General features: G+C 47.1%; 1 protein-coding gene across 1 annotated transcript; it reads left to right on the top strand.

Annotated features, from left to right (window-relative positions):
• The first annotated feature begins 13,202 nt into the window (after positions 1-13,202).
• Positions 13,203-16,621, top strand: LOC135398013 (uncharacterized). Its single transcript, XM_064629465.1, has one exon. It carries the CDS (start codon positions 13,483-13,485, stop codon positions 16,603-16,605), a length of 3,123 nt encoding a protein of 1,040 aa, XP_064485535.1. The 5' UTR covers positions 13,203-13,482; the 3' UTR covers positions 16,606-16,621.
• The last annotated feature ends 4,867 nt before the right edge of the window (positions 16,622-21,488 follow it).

Raw genomic sequence — 21,488 nt, forward strand, 5'->3', positions numbered from 1 at the left:
TTTGTTCTTTCTGGAAAGGCTGCCCTGACAGCTGTGCACCACACAACACAGGCCGGAAAACTTAGTTTGCCACAGCCGGAAGGGGAGCTTGTCCTTTGTTCAAATCGTCTTTGTCGCGTCTGAATTTGTTCGCGTTGGTGTTTGTTCTTTCTCGAAAGGCTGCCCTGATAGCTGTGCTCCCCACAACACCGGCGGGAAAACTTAGTTTTCCACAGCCCGAAGGGGAGCTTCTCCCTTGTCCAAATCGACTTTGTCGCGTGTGAATTTGATCGAGTTGGAGTTTCTTCTTTCTGGAAAGGCTGCCCTGATAGCTGTGCTCCACACAACACAGGCGGGAAAACTTAGTTTTCCACAGCCCGAAGGGGATCTTCTCCCTTGTCTAAATCGACTTTGTCGCGTGTGAATTTGATCGCGTTGGAGTTTGTTCTTTCTGGAAAGGCTGCCCTGATAGCTGTGCTCCACACAACACAGGCGGGGAAACTTAGTTTTCCACAGCCAGAAGGGGAGCTTGTCCTTTGTCCAAGTCGATTTTGTCGCGTCTGAATTTGATCGCGTTGGAGTTTGTTCTTTCTGGAAAGGCTGCCCTGATAGCTGTGCTCCAAACAACACAGGCGTGAAAACTTAGTTTTCCACAGCCGGAAGGGGAGCTTGTCCCTTGTCCAAATCGACTTTGTCGCGTCTGAATTTGATCGCGTTGGAGTTTCTTCTTTCTGGAAAGGCTGCCCTGATAGCTGTGCTCCACACAACACAGGCGGGAAAACTTAGTTTTCCACAGCCCGAAGGGGAGCTTCTCCCTTGTCTAAATCGACTTTGTCGCGTGTGAATTTGATCGCGTTGGAGTTTGTTCTTTCTGGAAAGGCTGCCCTGATAGCTGTGCTCCACACAACACAGGCGGGGAAACTTAGTTTTCCACAGCCAGAAGGGGAGCTTGTCCTTTGTCCAAGTCGACTTTGTCGCGTCTGAATTTGATCGCGTTGGAGTTTGTTCTTTCTGGAAAGGCTGCCCTGATAGCTGTGCTTCACACAACACAGGCGGGAAAACTTAGTTTTCCACAGCCGGAAGGAGAGCTTCTCCCTTGTCCAAATCGACTTTGTCGCGTGTGAATTTGATCGCGTTGGAGTTTCTTCTTTCTGGAAAGGCTGCCCTGATAGCTGTGCTCCACACAACAAGGCTGGGAAAATTAGTTTTCCACAGTCGGAAGGCGAGCTTGTCCCTTGTCCAAATCGACTTTGTCGCGTCTGAATTCGATCGCGTTGGAGTTTGTTCTTTCTGGAAAGGCTGCCCTGACAGCTGTGCACCACACAACACAGGCCGGAAAACTTAGTTTGCCACAGCCGGAAGGGGAGCTTGTCCTTTGTTCAAATCGTCTTTGTCGCGTCTGAATTTGTTCGCGTTGGTGTTTGTTCTTTCTCGAAAGGCTGCCCTGATAGCTGTGCTTCCCACAACACCGGCGGGAAAACTTAGTTTTCCCCAGCCGGAAGGGGAGCTTCTCTCTTGTCACCGGCGGGAAAACTTAGCTTTCCACAGCCGGAAGGGGAGCTTCTCACTTGTCCAAATCGACTTTGTCGCGTCTGAATTAATCGCGTTGGAGTTTGTTCTTTCTGGAAAGGCTGCCCTGATAGCTGTGCTCCACACAACACAGGCGGGAAAACTTAGTTTTCCACAGCCGGAAGGAGAGCTTCTCCCTTGTCCAAATCGACTTTGTCGCGTGTGAATTTGATCGCGTTGGAGTTTGTTCTTTCTGGAAAGGCTGCCCTGATAGCTGTGCTTCACACAACACAGGCGGGAAAACTTAGTTTTCCACAGCCCGAAGGGGAGCTTCTCCCTTGTCCAAATCGACTTTGTCGCGTGTGAATTTGATCGCGTTGGACTTTCTTCTTTCTGGAAAGGCTGCCCTGATAGCTGTGCTCCACACAACACAGGCTGGAAAACTTAGTTTTCCACAGCCCGAAGGGGAGCTTCTCCCTTGTCCAAATCGACTTTGTCGCGTGTGAATTTGATCGCGTTGGAGTTTCTTCTTTCTGGAAAGGCTGCCCTGATAGCTGTGCTCCACACAATACAGGCGGGAAAACTTAGTTTTCCACAGCCCGAAGGGGAGCTTCTCCCTTGTCTAAATCGACTTTGTCGCGTGTGAATTTGATCGCGTTGGAGTTTGTTCCTTCTGGAAAGGCTGCCCTGATAGCTGTGCTCCACACAACACAGGCGGGGAAACTTAGTTTGCCACAGCCGGAAGGGGAGCTTCTCACTTGTCCAAATCGACTTTGTCGCGTCTGAATTTGATCGCGTTGGAGTTTGTTCTTTCTGGAAAGGCTGCCCTGATATCTGTGCTCCACACAACACAGGCGGGAAAACTTAGTTTTCCACAGCCGGAAGGAGAGCTTCTCCCTTGTCCAAATCGACTTTGTCGCGTGTGAATTTGATCGCGTTGGAGTTTGTTCTTTCTGGAAAGGCTGCCCTGATAGCTGTGCTCCACACAACACAGGCGGGAAAACTTAGTTTTCCACAGCCCGAAGGGGAGCTTCTCCCTTGTCCAAATCGACTTTGTCGCGTGTGAATTTGATCGCGTTGGAGTTTCTTCTTTCTGGAAAGGCTGCCCTGATAGCTGTGCTCCACACAACACAGGCTGGAAAACTTAGTTTTCCACAGCCCGAAGGGGAGCTTCTCCCTTGTCCAAATCGACTTTGTCGCGTGTGAATTTGATCGCGTTGGAGTTTCTTCTTTCTGGAAAGGCTGCCCTGATAGCTGTGCTCCACACAACACAGGCGGGAAAACTTAGTTTTCCACAGCCGGAAGGGAAGCTTGTCCCTTGTCCAAATCGACTTTGTCGCGTCTGAATTTGATCGCGTTGAGTTTGTTCTTTCTCGAAAGGTTGCCCTCATAGCTGTGCTCCACACAACACCGGCGTGAAAACTTAGTTTTCCACAGCCGGAAGGGGAGCTTCTCACTTGTCCAAATCGACTTTGTCGCGTCTGAATTTGATCGCGTTGGAGTTTCTTCTTTCTGGAAAGGCTGCCCTGATAGCTGTGCTCCACACAACACAGGCGGGAAAACTTAGTTTTCCACAGCCGGAAGGGGAGCTTGTCCCTTGTCCAAATCGTCTTTGTCGCGTGTGAATTTGATCGCGTTGGAGTTTGTTCTTTCTGGAAAGGCTGCCCTGATAGCTGTGCTCCACACAACACAGGCGGGAAAACTTAGTTTTCCACAGCCGGAGGGGGAGCTTGTCCCTTGTCCAAATCGACTTTGTCGCGTGTGAATTTGATCGCGTTGGAGTTTGTTCTTTCTGGAAAGGCTGCCCTGATAGCTGTGCTCCACACAACACAGGCGGGAAAACTTAGTTTTCCACAGCCGGAAGGGGAGCTTGTCCCTTGTCCAAATCGACTTTGTCGCGTGTGAATTTGATCGCGTTGGAGTTTGTTCTTTCTGGAAAGGCTGCCCTGATAGCTGTGCTCCACACAACACAGGCGGGAAAACTTAGTTTTCCACAGCCGGAAGGGGAGCTTGTCCCTTGTCCAAATCGACTTTGTCGCGTGTGAATTTGATCGCGTTGGAGTTTGTTCTTTCTGGAAAGGCTGCCCTGATAGCTGTGCTCCACACAACACAGGCGGGAAAACTTAGTTTTCCACAGCCGGAAGGGGAGCTTGTCCCTTGTCCAAATCGACTTTGTCGCGTGTGAATTTGATCGCGTTGGAGTTTGTTCTTTCTGGAAAGGCTGCCCTGATAGCTGTGCTTCACACAACACAGGCGGATGGGGAGCTTGTCCCTTGTCCATGGCATGCCATTTTTTTCTTTTAAAATCAATCAAATCAATCAATCCCTTGTCCACGCCTCCCACAGCCGAGGGAAGAACAAAGTCCTCACACAAGGCGGGAAGAGGGACGATGGAACGGAGTAACTAATATCCAGGACAGTTTCCAGAAGACGAACTGCCTACAGTTGACCAGGCTGCCGCTTAAATAGGCCCAGAGCGTGGACCCGAGCGCTGGTACCACTGTGGCTCAACTTTATTTTAACGCAAACACATAACAAAACAACGAGGTGCGAGGGTGTCGCCCCCGCAGATGTGCTATACAGTTACAGGAAGCCATTAACGAAGGTAAGAAAGAGGAGCGCAGTAAAACAGAACAAAGAGAGTGTGATGGATTACATTCTGACATATATGCTTACTGTTGATAAATTAGTTAATACTATACGAATATTCAGGCTCTAGAAGACGAAAACTGTTGAACAAGACCAAACAAGCATATAAACATACAAAATATCGCGACAGCAAGCACAACATAAATGCAAATGCCGCTTCCAGCTTCTGTGGTGTTATAGCTGTGGCTTTGCCTCTCTTCGAGCTGCAGGCCTTACCTTTCACGCTTTTGCCGTTGAGGACGCCTTATCCCCAGGTAGCAAAACACGCGTTCCTTATGAGCTTTGGGCCGTCCACATGGGCGCTGGCAGGTACACATTCTGGCCAAGGTGCAACTGCATCCATACCGGGAACAAGCAACTATTGCCGGGAGTCACCAAAAATATTTCATGTTAAACAGGCTCATATGTATAGTCAGTGACAAAATCAGATGTACACTTGACCCCGCCTCCACACAAGAACCGCTCCGAGCGCGAATGTATAGCGCGACGCGGCCATGTGGGGACTGGGGGGAGAGAGAGAGCCGGCACTACATCGCGAAGCGGGGGCGTTGTGCAAGGGCTGGTAGCCAATCGCAGGAGCCTTCCACGGATGAGTGGGCGGTCCCAATTGTAGGACTTAAGTTGTCTCTGACTGTAGAGCTTTCCAGTTTTCTGGCAATGTGTAAGATTCACACACCATTACTGAATACAGTGATATGTATCCGACCCCAACCCACCCACCACCTATATGGGCACTGGCAGGATTTTGTCTTGGGAGGTGGGGATGGGGGCAGTGCAAGAAACGGTAGGTTTGGAGAGTGGGAAAAACTAGGACAGACAACAAATGTCCTAACTGTTACACAGCATAACACGCTTCCGTGATATTTACTTTAAAATAACAGTTCTGTTTGGCCTGTCTTTCAAACAAGGCCGCATCTTACGGGTCTCTATCTTTGCACTTTAATGCTTACTGTTCATCAGGATGGAAGTAGCATTGGGCAAGGTGCATGCATCGAGCATGCAAGAAAACCAACTCTGGCGGAATTGACGAGCGCTATTAAAAGTCGAGAAATCGAATTGTGCGCACTGTGACTGGGGGTTATTTACGCACGGTCATGGTTTAGAAAAATGAGGGAGCGTCGCTGTCTCCCGAACATTTTCTAGAAGCGTCCCGACCACCGAAGACACTTACAATGAAGCGGACTGAGGACAGTGAGGGGAGATATTTGGCGTGCAAACATAATGGGCTTACACTTTGACGAGAGATAAAAAGCAACAGTAACAGCAAAAGCTTCAACAGTTGCAGTGCCGGACACGCACGATTGGGCAGCGGAACAAAGAAACTGATATTCTTTTCTGAAGCCCTGACATCGTATAAGTGACAGTATGATACCAATGACAATTCACAACGCATTCACAAACGAGGATAAATAACGGCTCTGCTCTGCTGCTTTTCCGTGCAAGGCACGCAGAAGAAAACCTGCGATGCCCACCCGATACAAAGATACACAGGGCATGGCTGGCACGGCCATGGCAACACCACCTACACTCTTAAAAATGAACTTCACCGTATAGCGTGCTCCTATCCAACCACCATTTGGAATGATATCGTTATCTGCCCTGATTTGTTGAAAACGGGGGGCGTACGCCTTTTCTGTGACAATTATGAACAGCATAAGTGTCACAAAAAAGGCGTACGCCTCCCGTTTTCAACAAATCAGGGCAGATAACGATATCATTCGAGCTGATGGTTGGCTTGGAGCGTGCTATGCGGTGTATACACTCTATAAAAACAGAGGTGGTGGTGGTGGTGGTGGTGATGGTGAAAGGGCTTGCCGTTGTGGGCCTCACGTATGTGGGCAACGTCACGACTGACGCCCTGGGGAAATGTGCGTCCTGGGCCGACTTCTAGGGGAACTGTGCCGACATATGTCTGAAAGCGTCTGAGGAAAACCCAGGAAAAGCAGAGCTTCACCGCATAGCACGCTCCTAGCCAACCATAATCCCAGATGACAATGTTCACTTCCTTGATATGATGAAAACGGGGCGCGTACGCGATTTCTGTGGCAATTATGCGGTTCATAATTGTCACAAAAATGGCGTACGCCCCCCGTTTTCAACAAATCAGGGAACAAAAGGATGTAATCCCAGTCAGCACAAATTGTTGCAGTGACCGTTACACCAATATTGATGCTATGTTGCTAATGGCAGCCTTCGTTATGCTGCAACAATGTTATGGAAACAACATTGCAAAAATGTGACATTGCAATGTTGATGTAACATTGCTAATAACCAGTTATTTTACATTGTAGCAACGTTACAAAAGCAACACTGAAGGAGCACTGCACTTCTGTTCTGTCACCTGAATGCGACACCGGAAATGCTGCACCAACATTGAAATACAATGAGGCATTGCGATAACATATTCTATTTGTGCATGAAACGTTGCGCAACATTTGAACACATCGTCAAAAACAAACTGATAAATGACGGGTGAACATCACGGGAAGTACCGAAACTTTCATTTCATTGTTTATTGGTGGGAATCAAAGATAGAACAAGATGGTGCAACCATTGTGTTACTGAAACACTGAAATGCCTCGGCAACGTGACATGCAAAAAGTGGAACATTGCAGCAATATGTTCGTTGCAATGTTGCTGCGATGCTTCGGATGTTGCCTAGCGGTAACATCTCTATATGGACATTTTTTACAGCGGCTTATGCGCATGCGCATGACCGTGAGGCGCCGGAGAGTGATATCTCCGTCTTTATTAGATGGCATTAGTGTTCTCTTGGTGATATATGTGCTATAGCACAGTATGCTTGTTCGTCCTGGACAGACTTTAGGGGAACGGTGGAAAGTCTACTAGAAAACCCTGGGAAAACCACAGTCACAGTCGAACCCGTGTCACCTCCTAGTCTTGGCGCGGAAGCGATCATATTTTAACCACTATGAGGGCAGGGCACCGTGCACTAGCGAGAGGACGCTGCGGTCGCTTGATCGACAGCGCCACCCGTGGCGATTTCGCGCGTAACGGTCTGGTACTGCCGCCGTATCGGCGCCTTCGCGTATGTAGCTTTGGTGCGTACGGGTGTTTTCCCGAATTTCATATGTCGGCTTTGGGGCTTTGGACTCATTAACCCGTGAGACTACTTGTGTGGAAGTGGTTTGTCACGTAAAATGTATGCAATGGGGAAGCCTTTTGCACGTGGAACATTATGTGTCTATGCACAATGTGTGACACAGTGTGTAGCGCAGACAAGCGTGTAGTATTCATGGCCCGTGTTTACAAGTGCATATTTATCCGCAAGGGACTACCAATTATAGACTACACATCAGAGACTAGCTACGTCCAGTACCTGCGCTATGATGACGGAAATCTCGCACTGAAGAATTCACATGAATAATATAGTCAACAACAAATTGGAATGTACATTACGAAGATAGCGGGGGGGGGGGGGGACGTTATCGTTTCTTTCTTACGCATAATCCGTTAACGTGATGATGCACTGTTTCTTAGTCAAATTTTTCCCAATCTTGCATCGCTTAAGGCGGGGGATTCCCGTTTAGCCCTTAGTGCCTGCATTTGATTGCACAGTCATAGTAATAAAAATCAATCAGTCAATCAAAATTGTTTCAGGTTATAAATAAAGCGTGTTTTTGTTTGAAACTGGATATGTAACTTTTATTAGTGCTAAACAACGACCATAGCGGTCTTAGTATAGGTGAACATAGCCCATCAGACACATTGTCGCAAATTGCAACATAGAAGCAGCCAGAAATATCACGCAAAAGAAACACAAAACATAAACTATGCTAAAAAATAAAAAAGGTGACAACAATTAAGAAGAAACAGTGAGGCTGCTGTTCGACAAACGCATAATTACTTTTGTGTGTGTTTGTGTGTGTGTGTGTGTGCGGACGAATAGGAAGGAGCAAAGAACCACTTGTAAACCGAGATCACAAGATTTGGCAACGATGGGAATGCAGATCATAGGGACAGAATGCACCTTGATAAAATGATGACGGCTTGCGAAACGCAGCTCGGGGAGGACAAATAATTCCCCGTGTGCAATCTTTACACTGAAGGAAGACGACGTCAAAATCCAGTCTTCGCCGACACGCCGCAAAATTAGGGTCCGAGTAAAGAGATAAATACTGTACGACATATGGCAGACACTAATTTTAGCCAAGCTCCACGATGTTCATTGGTCATACATTGGTGTATTTTGCAACTTCTTCACGTCAGTTGCTGTGCTATAAGTCCGCATCGTGACGCTCAACTGGTCATTGACAAATATACTAAATGCAAGGAATGAGTTCTAAGTTTGATACAACGGATTTGAGCGGCACGTTGGGTGGATTGCCGTGAAAGCGCTCTCTCGAATACGTGATCGGCGGGACGATACAGCGAGAAGGACGAAAACTTTACGGCAAGTTGCCTCTCTTTCACAGTAACTTGGTTGTCGCGGCAGATTACCACATAGAATTAGTTTCCATTTTGTCTTCTCCTTTGACTTTCTATGCAGGCAGCTTCAAATCGCTCTTTTCGAACGGCGAAACTAGCACAGCACTGCTAGACGCTGCTGGCTGGTACCAGGGCATTACGCCGCGTTTCCCCTCGAGGGGCCGCTGTCGTCGATAGAAAACTCTAATGCACGGTGCCCTATGGGCACCGTGCATGGGCACTCTATATGGAAGAACGCCATATCGAGGGTTCAAGCACATGTGCGTAATAATGAATTGTAATTAATTTCAAGTTCTGGGTTAGACTAATTTTCTTTGAGTGTATGTTGTCCACGTCTCGATCATTTCGTCCATAGTCGTCTCCCATCGTGCGTCCGCAGTGTTGTCGCAGAATATAATGTATCTCGCAGCCTGCATTATTTATGCTCATAATGGCCACATTAAACAATCTCAGCTACCTTATATTTTCTTTTTTCTTCGGCATATTGCCTGCATTTACTTTTTTATTTAGTTTTCAGTTCCCACTGAAGGTCTGTTGTTGTCCTGTAGCATTGCTACGATATTGCTTCAATAGCATTGCATCTGCAGTCAATCTGTCATGATCCCTGACTGCAGCACGTGAAACATTGCATCAGCAACATAATCGTAATGTTTCTAAAATGCGACACCTGAAATGCTGCACCAACATTGAAATACAATGAAGCATTGCGATAATATATTCTATTTGTGCATGAAACGTTGCCGCAACATTTGAACACATCGTCAAAAACAAACTGATAAATGACGGGTGAACATCACGGGAAGTACCGAAACTTTCATTTCATTGTTTATTGGTGGGAATCACAGATAGAACAAGATGGTGCAACCATTGTGTTACTGAAACACTGAAGTGCCTCGGCAACGTGACATGCAAAAAGTGCAACATTGCAGCAATATGTTCGTTGCAATGTTGCTGCGATGCTTCGGATGTCGCCTAGCGGTAACATCTCTATATGGACATTTTTTACAGCGGCTTATGCGCATGCGCATGACCGTGAGGCGCTGGAGAGGGATATCTCCGTCTTTATGAGATGGCATCAGCATCAGTATGGGGACGACAGAAGTGGGGACCGGTGGGGAGACCGCACGAACGGCGCGAGTTCATCGGTCCCACTCCGGACCGGTTTTGGTCCTTTGTGCTACCCACGTGGATTTGTTTTGGCGCGCTCCGAGCGTGGTTCGTTGGAGAGGCTCTAAGATACGACACGTATGTGAAAACGGTCCATTACACATTGTAACTGCGACGTTTCCTCAATGTACCATGTGCAACATTGCTATCGCAATAGAATCCCAATGTTAGCTCCGCGCATCCTTTGAAATACAGACACATGATAGTCCTGCAACGTTAACATTAGGTTGCTGATGCAGTGTTTTGTGAGCAATGCTATTTTAGCATTGCATTAAAATTGGACTATCCTTGACTTTGCTGACCAAGAGCGAGGGAGGCAGCAATGTAACTGCGATATTTCGTCAGTGTAGCACATGCAACATTGCTTCGGCAACACAATCACACTGTTAGCTCTACGCATCTTTTGAAACAAAAACATTGAAATGAAGATATTGCGCCAACATTCAATTTACGTTGCTGCATGATTAAGCGTTTCGGAAGAAATGCAACTGCAACATAGCGTTGACATTGTTTGCAAAACATAGCATCAACAATGTAAACGCTACATTACCTCCAGTGTAACATATTCAACATTGCTTCAGTAACATATTGTCGCAATGTTAGCTTTACGCAATCTTTGAAACATAGCAACAAATATATTGCTACAATGTTACAATATACTATGATTGCGTGCATGAAACACCGCTGCAACACTTCAACGTTCCGGTAACATTGATGCAACACATTTGCAGCCTTTGCAGCATCTTGTGCTGTCTGGGATTAGTGATGGTGGTTGGATAAAAGCGTGCTATGCGGTGAAGTTCTGTTTTAATTCCCCCACATTCCCCCAGGGCGTCAGTCGTGACGTTGCCGACCTACGTGAGGCCGACAACGGCAAGCCCTTTCACCACCCACCACCACCATCTGTTTTAATAGTGTAGATAGAAAGCCTGCTTACTCGTTGACGTGACGTAACAACTAAGAGTCGGCCAATCAGGATCGTGTTTTCAACGGCGGTATAGCCAATCACGAACGTGCTTTCAGCGGTCGTAGCCATGGAGACGAACGCCCGTCGTCTGCGAGCAGTGATTGAACGTTCCTGCGTATTAATTAAATGAGAAAACTTTAAAATAGAGCGCATAACGGTCCCATATCCTTCTCAAGACGGATTTTCTGGAAAGCGTGTTGCACTTTTTGTTTAAAGATGTCTACAGGTTCCAAGTTAGCTGCAATCATTTGCAAGTACTTGAATTCGTAGAACGTCGAATCGCAGTAGCAGACGAATTCTGACCTTATATGTGCACGTAGCGAAGGAGGGAGAGGAGGCAATAAGCAGGCATGGCCACCATTATCATCACAAGACGTGTTATTTCTAGCGCGAAATTTGCCGAATGAGGCTCGTGCATTTTGACGTCACGCGCAGCCTTTTATTGTTTATGTTTTTTCCTTTGACCAAAGCTGCCCTCCCTGTGCAGTAAAGTTACTTCACCACCTTCACCTTTCACCACCACCACCTGTTTTAAATACAAAATACTGGAAAATACGAGGGTTGTGCCTCATATGCACCAAATGCTCATAACCTCCAAGCGCTCAAAACCTCCAAACGCTCATATGCAGCGAAAAAAAGTTGGTGGTTTTGAACGTTTGGTGCAAATGAGCAGGAGGGGAGAACCTGCTCATAAACACCAAACGTCCAGAACACCCGAATGCTCATATGCACCGAAAGGCGGGCGACCACAAAGGCCGGGTCCTCCTCTCCCGCATTTGGAAGAAGGACTTAGGGTGAGAGAGGTGGAAAGAATGGCGGCTACCAAGGCCACTTAATATGTCAGTTTGAAGTTTACGTAACCTTTGGGTTATCCAAGGTGAAGTGCACACTAAATTTCAAAACACCCTTTTTGGTGTGATTCGGCGGTATCATAACTGACTCCCTTTTTGGTGTATATCAACACCCTTTGGAAAAGTTACACCCCTCAGAAAAGGTGTATTCCTTACACCCAAATTGGTGTATTTCAACGGTATCATAACTGACTCCCTTTTTGGTGTAATCCTACACCCAGTGGAATCTGTACACCGTTCTGGAAAGGGTGTAAATGGAGTGTACCATGTCTCGTATATGAGAGACGGCGAAATGAAGCGCGCGAACGCGTCTGAGGAATGTCTGAAGGTGCCACGGCTGGGCTTTGGAATCCCAGCAATCTAATTCCAGCAAGCCCTGTAAGCCAAACTGATACAGATACATAAATGATACGGATGATACAGATGAATACATATAAATAAATAAAATAAAGTAAAATATTGTAAAATATAATAACAATAAAATTAATAAATACAGATATTAGTACAAATTTTGTTCACTTGAACATACAGTTCTTCATGGTTTCCTGTTTGTTAGTGCAGTATGTACCCTCGTATTCGTTATGCAAATGCTCTCTTCCTCTGTTCTGTGAATACACAACTTTTTGCTCTGCCAATCCTCTATTGTAATTCTTTTTTGCTGAGTATGCACTGCACTTGCTTACCGCACTGTATTGGGCTGACATCTGACATAATGTCCACAAAAACATTGGGCAGGACAAGTATTTTTTACTTTATGGTATTAGTTAATGACGAAGTCATGTCGTAAATATTAGGTACTGACAGCACAAGAAGGTAATTCGTTATTCGCCACATACCCATTCATTGCCTTTTCTTAAGAACATGCCAAACTGGAACACATGTTTCACCCACTGTGGATGTCCCCCAAATAAATGTCTCATTAGTATATATGTTGTTCATTTACACCATATTTACACCAAAATGTGATAACACGTTGGAAAGAGGGTGTTTCGAAACACGAACACCCCATTAACACCACTTCTAGTGACTGTTTTTTCCATAGAAGGTGTAATAGGGGAGTATATGCAATGTTACACCCTAATTACACCTCAAACACACCAAAAAAGGTGTTCTGAAATTTACAGTGTGGTGTGAAATCCTATGGAATGGGTTACGGGCTCCCGCTGGGGCTTTTTCTGTAACTTGTGACTCGAGCATACGGAGCAGGCAATCAGTGTCCTCTGCTTTTTGTTTGTTTCTTGCTTTTTTTTTTCAGCTAAAGAGGGGAGACCACTGGTTATTTGCAGACCTTTGACATCCACGAACAGCACAGCCTTCTGGCTTTTTACTCTCTCCCATCCGAAAGGAAAATACTATTGAATTGAATCGAATTGAATTGAATAGAACAATGAGGAAGTATCCCGGGAACCAGTAGGACACATATTGAAGAAAATGGCCTCAAGTTGGGAGGAGCCAATAGTCTGTGCTTCTTCTGGGCACTCTTTTTATTGCTGGCGACAAATTTAAAGGGAACGATCCGAAATGGGACAGTGTGAGATTATACAACCCGACGGACTCAGCCAAATAGCTCACACAGACGCACACAGAATCGGCACGCAAGGATCAGATAACGCGAGCCGACAGGCATCCGGTATTTTGAACACCTGTGGTCGCTCTTAACGCGCTCTCAGGTTTCCGGACGGCCGAGGAGAGAATCAGTTAGCGTCTCGGCCTCGAGGTATTAAGCACGAGCCATATGTACTCTTTAAGTAAATTGTTAAAGTAAACTGTTCCCCTGCCTCAACTCATATTTGGCGCAGTCGACCATGAGCCTTAGCCAGCCATTCAGCCACAACAGCCAGCCCTTTTGAAGCCTTATCATCGCCTTGCCAAGCATTTGATCTACACGCCAAGCCCCGCCGTTTCAACGCCATGCAAGGTATTGTTTGGGAACAGTTAGACGCTGCTACAATGTCGCGCTTCAGTGTAGAACTTCTCAGAGAAGAACTGGAGGCACGGCAGTTGGACAGTGCCGGTCCGAAGGATGAACTCGTGCAACGTTTGATGACAAATATTAATGCGCGACGTGAAGCGTCTCCGCCTCTCGAACAGACGTCTTCAACCAGCACAGGTGCCCCCGCGGTACAATTGGACCCCGCCACGCTACAAAACCTGTCAGCTTTCCTTCAGCATATGCCACGCCCGACGACAACTCTAACTACGCTGCCGGATCTGTCATCATCCATACCACAGTTCGAAGACTCGCGGAAGCAAAATGTTAAAATGTGGTTGGAGGATGTTCGCCGTGTCCAGCAACTTGCGTGTTGGGAGGACGCTACGACCCGCCTGATTGCCGCAAGCAAGCTCAAAGGCGCTGCTCGTAATTGGCACCTCGCGTTTGGAAGCCAGTTTGACACTTGGACAACATGGAGCGCAGCTCTTCAAGAAACGTTTTCTCCGGACTTGACCCTGATCGAGTGGCAAAACCAAGTCATGAAAGTGACTCAGGAACATGGTCAGTCTCTCCATCAGTACGCTTTTGCGAAGCTACGGGTCATTGAACGCTGTCCTGTCACTCTCAGTGACGCGCAAAAAATTGACTTCTTGCTTCAAGGTATACGTGAGCAACACATCTCCGCAGCCCTAGCAGCCAACAGGCCACAAACGGTCAAAGGCTTTATCACGACCTGTTGCAGTCTCGACAAATGTGCTTATCAGCAAAACAACGCAAGTCCCTCATCGTCGACATCTGCACAACAGAAGCCTGCCACACAGTCGCCTCGGACAACTAAGCCATCGGAACCATCAACACAAGCGTCAGTTTCCCAACCGTCAGCAGTTGCATCAGCACATTCTCGTCCTCGCATAGCGGACTTGCCAGCAGACCAGCAGGAAGCCAGGTACCAAGCTATTTCAGCCCAGTACGGTGCACCAGCTTTTCGCAGTGGTCAAGACCTGTCACAAGCAGTATGTTACAAGTGTAAAAAGCTTGGTCATCTAGCGTCAAAGTGCCGCAGCAGCCGCTCTTCGCCGCCTTCGTCAGCAAGCACCCCAAGCCCGGCAACAACGTCACAACCCTCTTTGCACAGCACTCCGATGGCCTTGGAGGGATCACAATTGCAATGCCCATTTTTTACTGCCAGTGTCACGGGAATAGGAGAATGTGAAGCCTTCCCAGACTCAGGATCAAAGATCACCCTGATCTCGAAGTCTCTAGTCCCTGGTCACATGCTGAATCCTTGGACTATGCCGCCACTCGCTGTCGTTGGAGGTAGCACAGTACTCCCAGCAGGCACAGCCTTGCTGAAGATAGCGATCGGTACTATTACGGGTATCGTCGAAGCTGCCGTTTTGGAACATAATGTTCTTCCCTTCATCATTGGTGAAGATTGGTTCGAATCCGCACATGCCCGTCTCATCTTCGAACCCCCTAGGCCAGTCCAGCTCCAGCACGCGGCCTCTGGCGTCATAGTCACCGCAGCTCAGAAGCTAGCTCCACAAATGGCTAATGCCGTCATTCTGACGCACTCAAATTTCGCTGCACAAGTGCAAGTTGCGTCACCAGACTGCCTACAAAAAGACCCTTTGCCTTCACCAGACCAGCCACTGTGGCGGACTCTGGCTCAGGAAGCTCCGCCATTGCCTTCACATAATGCCAACGCTACGCCCTCAGCTGGCACTCTGCTCCTTCCAGTTCATCCAGATCTTCCAGCAGCACACATAGGAGATCAGTTATCGACCAGCCAGCAGTCAACGATAACGGATATTTTGGCTAAACATGTGGATGTATTCGCACGCCATGAAGACGACCTTGGTCACTTCGCGGGTGCGCAGCATCGCATCGACCTCTTGCCCAATGCCTTGCCATATAGCCGCAGCCCGTACAGATATACGACGGAAGACAGACAGTTCATTGAAAACCAGATAAAGAAGCTCTTGAACCAAGGCATCATACTTCCCGCCTCGGGGCCATGGGCCTTTCCCGTCGTTGTAGTGTCACGTGGAGACAACAAACGGCTTTGCGTGAATTACGCCCCGTTAAACGAACGTACGATCTCTGTCGTGCACCCCTTGCCCATCATAGAAGACATTATCCAAGACGTTGCAAATTGCGCATATTTCGCAACAATGGACTTGAAATGTGCATATTGGCAAGTCAGCCTTCGCCCTCAGGACTACGAAAAGACAGCATTTATTACTCATCATGGCACATACATGTGGACACGAATGCCATTCGGTTTGAAGAATGCGCCGTCCACTTTCCAGCGCATCATGCAAACAGTTTTCCACGATCTTGCGCCTCGCCAAGACAAGTCTGGTATCCGCGTATACCTCGATGATGTCCTCATCTACGCTCAGTCTTTTAGCACATTTGCCAGCATTCTCCAAGAAGGCCTCCAGCTTCTCCAAGACAGTGGACTAAAAGTCTCTCTGGACAAGTGCCGCTTTGGTCTACAGTCCATTAAGTTTCTTGGCTTCGTCATATCAAGCGAAGGTCATCGTCCAGACCCAGACAAAGCCTCTGCTATGAGTCGTATCCCAACTCCTCGCACTCAGAAGCAAGTTCTCTCGTGGGTTCAAACTGCCAGCTTCTACCGTCGCTTCATCAAGGACTTCGCTAAAATTGCAGCACCCCTGCAGGCCCTTATTAAGTCCAAGATATTCTACTGGAGCCCCGAGTGTGAAGAGGCATTCCAAACGATACGCAGGGCCCTCACGGAGCCTCCACTTCTTGCCCATTTTGATGCCAACGCCCCTACAACAGTTACCACGGATGCATCAGGCTCTGCCATAGGTGCAGTGCTTTCGCAGATACACCACAACAAAGAAGTTGTTATCAGCTATGCCAGCCGCGCCCTCACGCCAGACGACACAGCAACTACACAGCAACGTGTGGGAATGTATAGCCGTGCACTGGGCCATTACAGCAAAGTTTCGGCATTATCTCCTTGGCCGAAAATTCATCCTCATAACAGACAATTGGACGGTAGCATGCCTGACAAAAAGCGTAAAGCCTTCTCGCAGATTCACTTCTATGATAATGGATCTGGTTGAGTTTGACTTCTCAGTTCAGCACCGCCCAGGTCGGCAGAACGTGGTGGCAGACCACTTGTCTCGTTTGTCATGTGCTGCCACACAGTCCTCTCAGTCCCTCTCTACAATGCAACAGGAAGATCCTGAATGCCACGCAATTCTTCTGGACCTTTCCAATGAAGAGGAATCGTCAGAGTTCAGCGTCATAGACAACATTTTGTACCGTCGCACTTCGCAAGGCGTATATGTCATTGTCGCCCCAGCAGCACTACGCCCTGCCATTTTTCAAGCGCTGCATGACTCTGCAGGACATTTCGGTACACAGCGAACACTCCAAAAGGTGCAAGCCCGCTACTGGTGGCCCAACATGGAACAATCAGTCGAAAGTTATGTGTCATCGTGCCAAACCTGTCAGCAGTACAATCGCCCGACATCACGCAATGTCGGTCACCTTGGCAGGATGCCGACGTCTGACGTCCCTTTCTCAAGCATTGCCAACCACGTCACCATGCCGCCCAGCTCGTCTACTAAGTACATTTTAAACGTCATTGACTTTGCAACTCGCTTCATTGCACCAGCTGCAGTTAACTCCACTTCAGCACAAGACGTTGTAAAGCATTTGCATCAGGTATTTTATACGTATGGTACACCAGACCACTGCCTCTCTGACCACGGCTCAGCCTTTGAGTCGACAGAGTTCAAGCGTTTCATGCGACTCCACTGTGTAGAGCTTCACTACTCCACAGCATATCGGCCAGAAGGTAATGGCCTTGTCGAAAGAAGCAATGGGACTCTCCTCTCGGTCTTACGCAAAATCTGCACTCTAGAACCCCTATCCTGGCCCAAGAAACTTCACGAAGCTGCCTTCGCTATCAACACCTCAGTGAACTCAAGCACGAGCTTCACTCCATTTCAGCTGTTGTTTGGCTATGTGCCTAAGATACCTCTGCAGCTCCATCGCCCCATTAAGCAATCGGACTTTGCTGAACGCATACTGGATGTTGCGACACAACGGTCCGAAGCAGCCGCTAATTCCGAAGCAGCCCAGGCTTCACGGCAAGAAAGCTATGACCGCAGCCACCGGCCTCACAACTTCAGTGTTGGTGACCTTGTGTGGGTCAAACGCCAAGTACCCATGCCACATGGAAAACTGTCACCTCGTTTTAACGGTGTGTACCGTTTGGTGGAACAGCTGACCCCAGGAACCTTCAAAGCTCTTCGTGTGTCAAGTTATGGGTCACGACTCTTGAACCAACCACGAACAGTGCATGTGTCACAGATCAAGACATACAACCCCCCAGTCTCGCCAGTCGCCATTCCAGAGCCCAACCACGACACACAACCGGCAGATCTTGAAGACACTCGGGCTTCTTCATTGCCTTCTCATTCGAGCAGCGAGCACCGCCCTCAACGCTCCAGGAGATGCCCATCTCATCTTCAGGACTATGAACTTTATTAGACTTTCGTGCAGCATTTTGCACTTTGTGTCTCGACCAAGAGACTTGGTCTTCTTAAGCACCGGTGGGATGTGAGATTATACAACCCGACGGACTCAGCCAAATAGCTCACACAGACGCACACAGAATCGGCACGCAAGGATCAGATAACGCGAGCCGACAGGCATCCGGTATTTTGAACACCTGTGGTCGCTCTTAACGCGCTCTCAGGTTTCCGGACGGCCGAGGAGAGAATCAGTTAGCGTCTCGGCCTCGAGGTATTAAGCACGAGCCATATGTACTCTTTAAGTAAATTGTTAAAGTAAACTGTTCCCCTGCCTCAACTCATAACAGTGATATGTGCGCGAAAGGGCACTCAAAGTCTGGGAATGCTAAGAAGGAAATTTCGCCATGGTATAAAATAAAGCTATTATATTAAAAGCCATATAAAACCCTACTTCAACCTTGTTTAGAGTATGCATCTGCAGTCTGAGATACCTACACATCCACGCCATGAAAAAAAAAAAAAAAAGACAAAGTACAAAGATCTGCTCCCCGGCTTATATTGTCTCGGTTTCTAAGGACTTCTTCGGTTACATGTATGTTGGAAGAGCCAAATTTAGATTCACTTGCACGCAGGCGCAAAGTAAATAAACTAAACCACAACAAATAAGTAATAGTGATGTAGTAAATAAACTAAAACTGTTCTTTCTCGAAACCAATAGTCAGTTAACTACAAACATTAATAATACATTTTTAAAATTTGTCCACGTTCGACGCGAATAAATCGTTCAAAATATCATTTATTTATTTATTTATTTGCCAAAAAATGTTGATTATTTGACAAGTGACATCAGTTATTATTTGACAAAGTGTTGGGGGACTAGGGGTGAAAGGCATGTATTCCATATTGAGTCACTATCTGTCAGATAGCAAGAACCTATCTAGCTGTCGAACGGGATAGGGTGAACAACCCAGGCCATCGGATCGCCTTCTGGATGCGAAAAAGTGAATTAGGATGAGGAATGTGTTTATAAGCAAGCGGATTACACAGAGTGAAATGTTCCTTAGGATAACAGCATTTAGAACTGAAGCTTTCTTTTGCTGTTTTCTTTTATGTTTCATCAACGCTCCAAGCGAACCAATAAAATAATCGATCAAACGACCGCTGCCGTTTCGATCAAACGGTGTTCGACCAAATGTCCCGCGTTCGATCAAACGGCTTTCGAGCAAACGACGTTCGAAAAAAAAAGGCAAGTATATGGGCGCCATAAAGGCAAAATAAAATCACATCACATAAAAATGCGAAATAAAATCGCGATATAGGTGGAAAGGTGGTGAACAATTGTCAGGCTTCAGTGGTTCCGTGGGGAGCAACAGTCCGCGCCCCAGTGATTGAGCCCATGCACCGACACTGCTTGTTTGACAATGTTGAGTATATATTACATTGTGTATACAACATAAAGCCCCAATGAAATGAGTAATTCCTGATTTATCTGTATTTTCTGACAGCGAACTTTTGACTTCTTTTTTTTTTTCTTTTTTCTCTCTTTTTCTTTTTTTTTACAATATTGACCATATTGCAGGAGCCGAGGACCTTTCAAGCTAGAATCAAGCATTTTGTCCCAGGCTGCCTAACAGCTTGTGGAAATGAATACATACCACATACAAGCAGGATCGAGTTACACGAACTTCAAACTGACACATTAAGAGGCCTTGGTAGCCGCCATTCATTCCACCTCTCTCACCCTAAGCCCTTCTTCCAAATGCGGGAGAGGAAGACCCGGCCTTTGTGGTCGCCCGCCTTTCGGTGCATATGAGCATTCGGGTGTTCTGGACGTTTGGTGCTTATGAGCAGGTTCTCCCCTCCTGCTCATTTGCACCAAACGCTCAAAACCACCAACTTTTTTTCGGTGCAAATGAGCGTTTGGAGGTTTTGAGCGTTTGGAGGTTATGAGCATTTGGTGCATATGAGCTACTACCAGAACACATACGTATATTGTCACTTGCTCGACGATACTTTTTTTTTTTTTTTATCATTTCTGGAACCATTCTGAAGCCAACCCGCTCTATCTCCTATACCGCATTTTGCAGTTGAATACGAGCTAGTCCATTTAAGAGCTTTGTTTTCATTTTTCTAGGCTTGAACATTACGTCTGTCCTTGATGCCTTCCAGTTCATGGGGATTTCTTTAGTAGCGATGATGTGATCGTAGCATTATCGGAGTGCCATATGGTATTTCTTGCTGTTCGGCTTTCATGGTTGTTCAGGTTGTCTCGCCTAATCCCTTTTAAAACAGGGTAGATACCGTGAGGTCTCACAGGCGAAATCTAGGCAGACGTCTATATTAGAGCACTGCACAGACCTGAATTTACCGGCCCTATCCGTACCCGAAGCCACGGAGTCTTACCGACCCTAGCCCGACCCGGCTTCCGAAAACTCGGCCCGGCCCGTACCCGATGCCACGGAGGCTTACCCGACCCTACCCGACCCTGCTGCCGAAAACTCAGCCCGGCCTGCAGCTACATAGGCAGATTTGTGATGCAGATTCAATCCATACGATAGAGACTCATAACACAGCGTAATTCACACGTACCTGGAACACGCAAGCGCAGCCTTTGATGGGGTTTGTGCTTGTAGCAAAACGTTGGCGTCGAGTCTCGTGCGCCTGTCTGACGGCGGGATCCTCAACCTGGCGAAGTGGTGAACAAATCCCAGTCATTTGGCTGCTTTGTTTCCAAAACGCATGTTGAGGATTAAATATAATGTGAAAGCATGGCTCACAAAAGATCGCCGCAGGCCCAAGAACACTCGGACAGGACCAGCCCGCAGCCAAACCGACTTTGAAGCCCGATTTCGGCCCACGAGCCGGCCCTTTGCCGTGCTCTTGTCTAGATTAAAAGTGTTTCATCGCAAGGTGTGTGTGTGTGTGTGGGGGGGGGGGGGTCCCGAAATCCACCATTAAGAATAAACGTTTAAGAATAAAATATTCAAGAATAATACTCTTAAAAAAATACACGGTTAAAAATATATCTCCTAAAATAAACCGCTTACTATCCACGCTTAGAGATCACCGTTTAATAATCCACCATTAAAAATAAACTGTTTCAAAATCCCCACATCATCTAGCACGGAGGCGGACTGATTGCGATTTACGCCGGGTTATATAATGTTATGTTAGGTTAGTTTAGTTTGGTTTCGGTTAGTTTGGGAGAGTTTAGGCTAGTTTGGCCCTGTGATGTTAGTTTAAGCCCCTTGCTTGCAGTTCATCTTGATTTGGGCCATACCACATGACTCTAGCAACGGTAGGGTGTATTTGGGGGGATTCTGAAACGATTTATTTTCAACGATATATTCTTAACCGTGGATTCCTTAGCGTTTTTATTTAAACGGGGATATTTCGGCGACTATTTTTGTGCGTTGATTTTTAAGCGTATATTCTGGGAGATATATTTTTAACAGTGGGTA

Source organism: Ornithodoros turicata, chromosome 6, assembly GCF_037126465.1.
Source record: "Ornithodoros turicata isolate Travis chromosome 6, ASM3712646v1, whole genome shotgun sequence".
NCBI lineage: Eukaryota > Metazoa > Arthropoda > Arachnida > Ixodida > Argasidae > Ornithodoros > Ornithodoros turicata.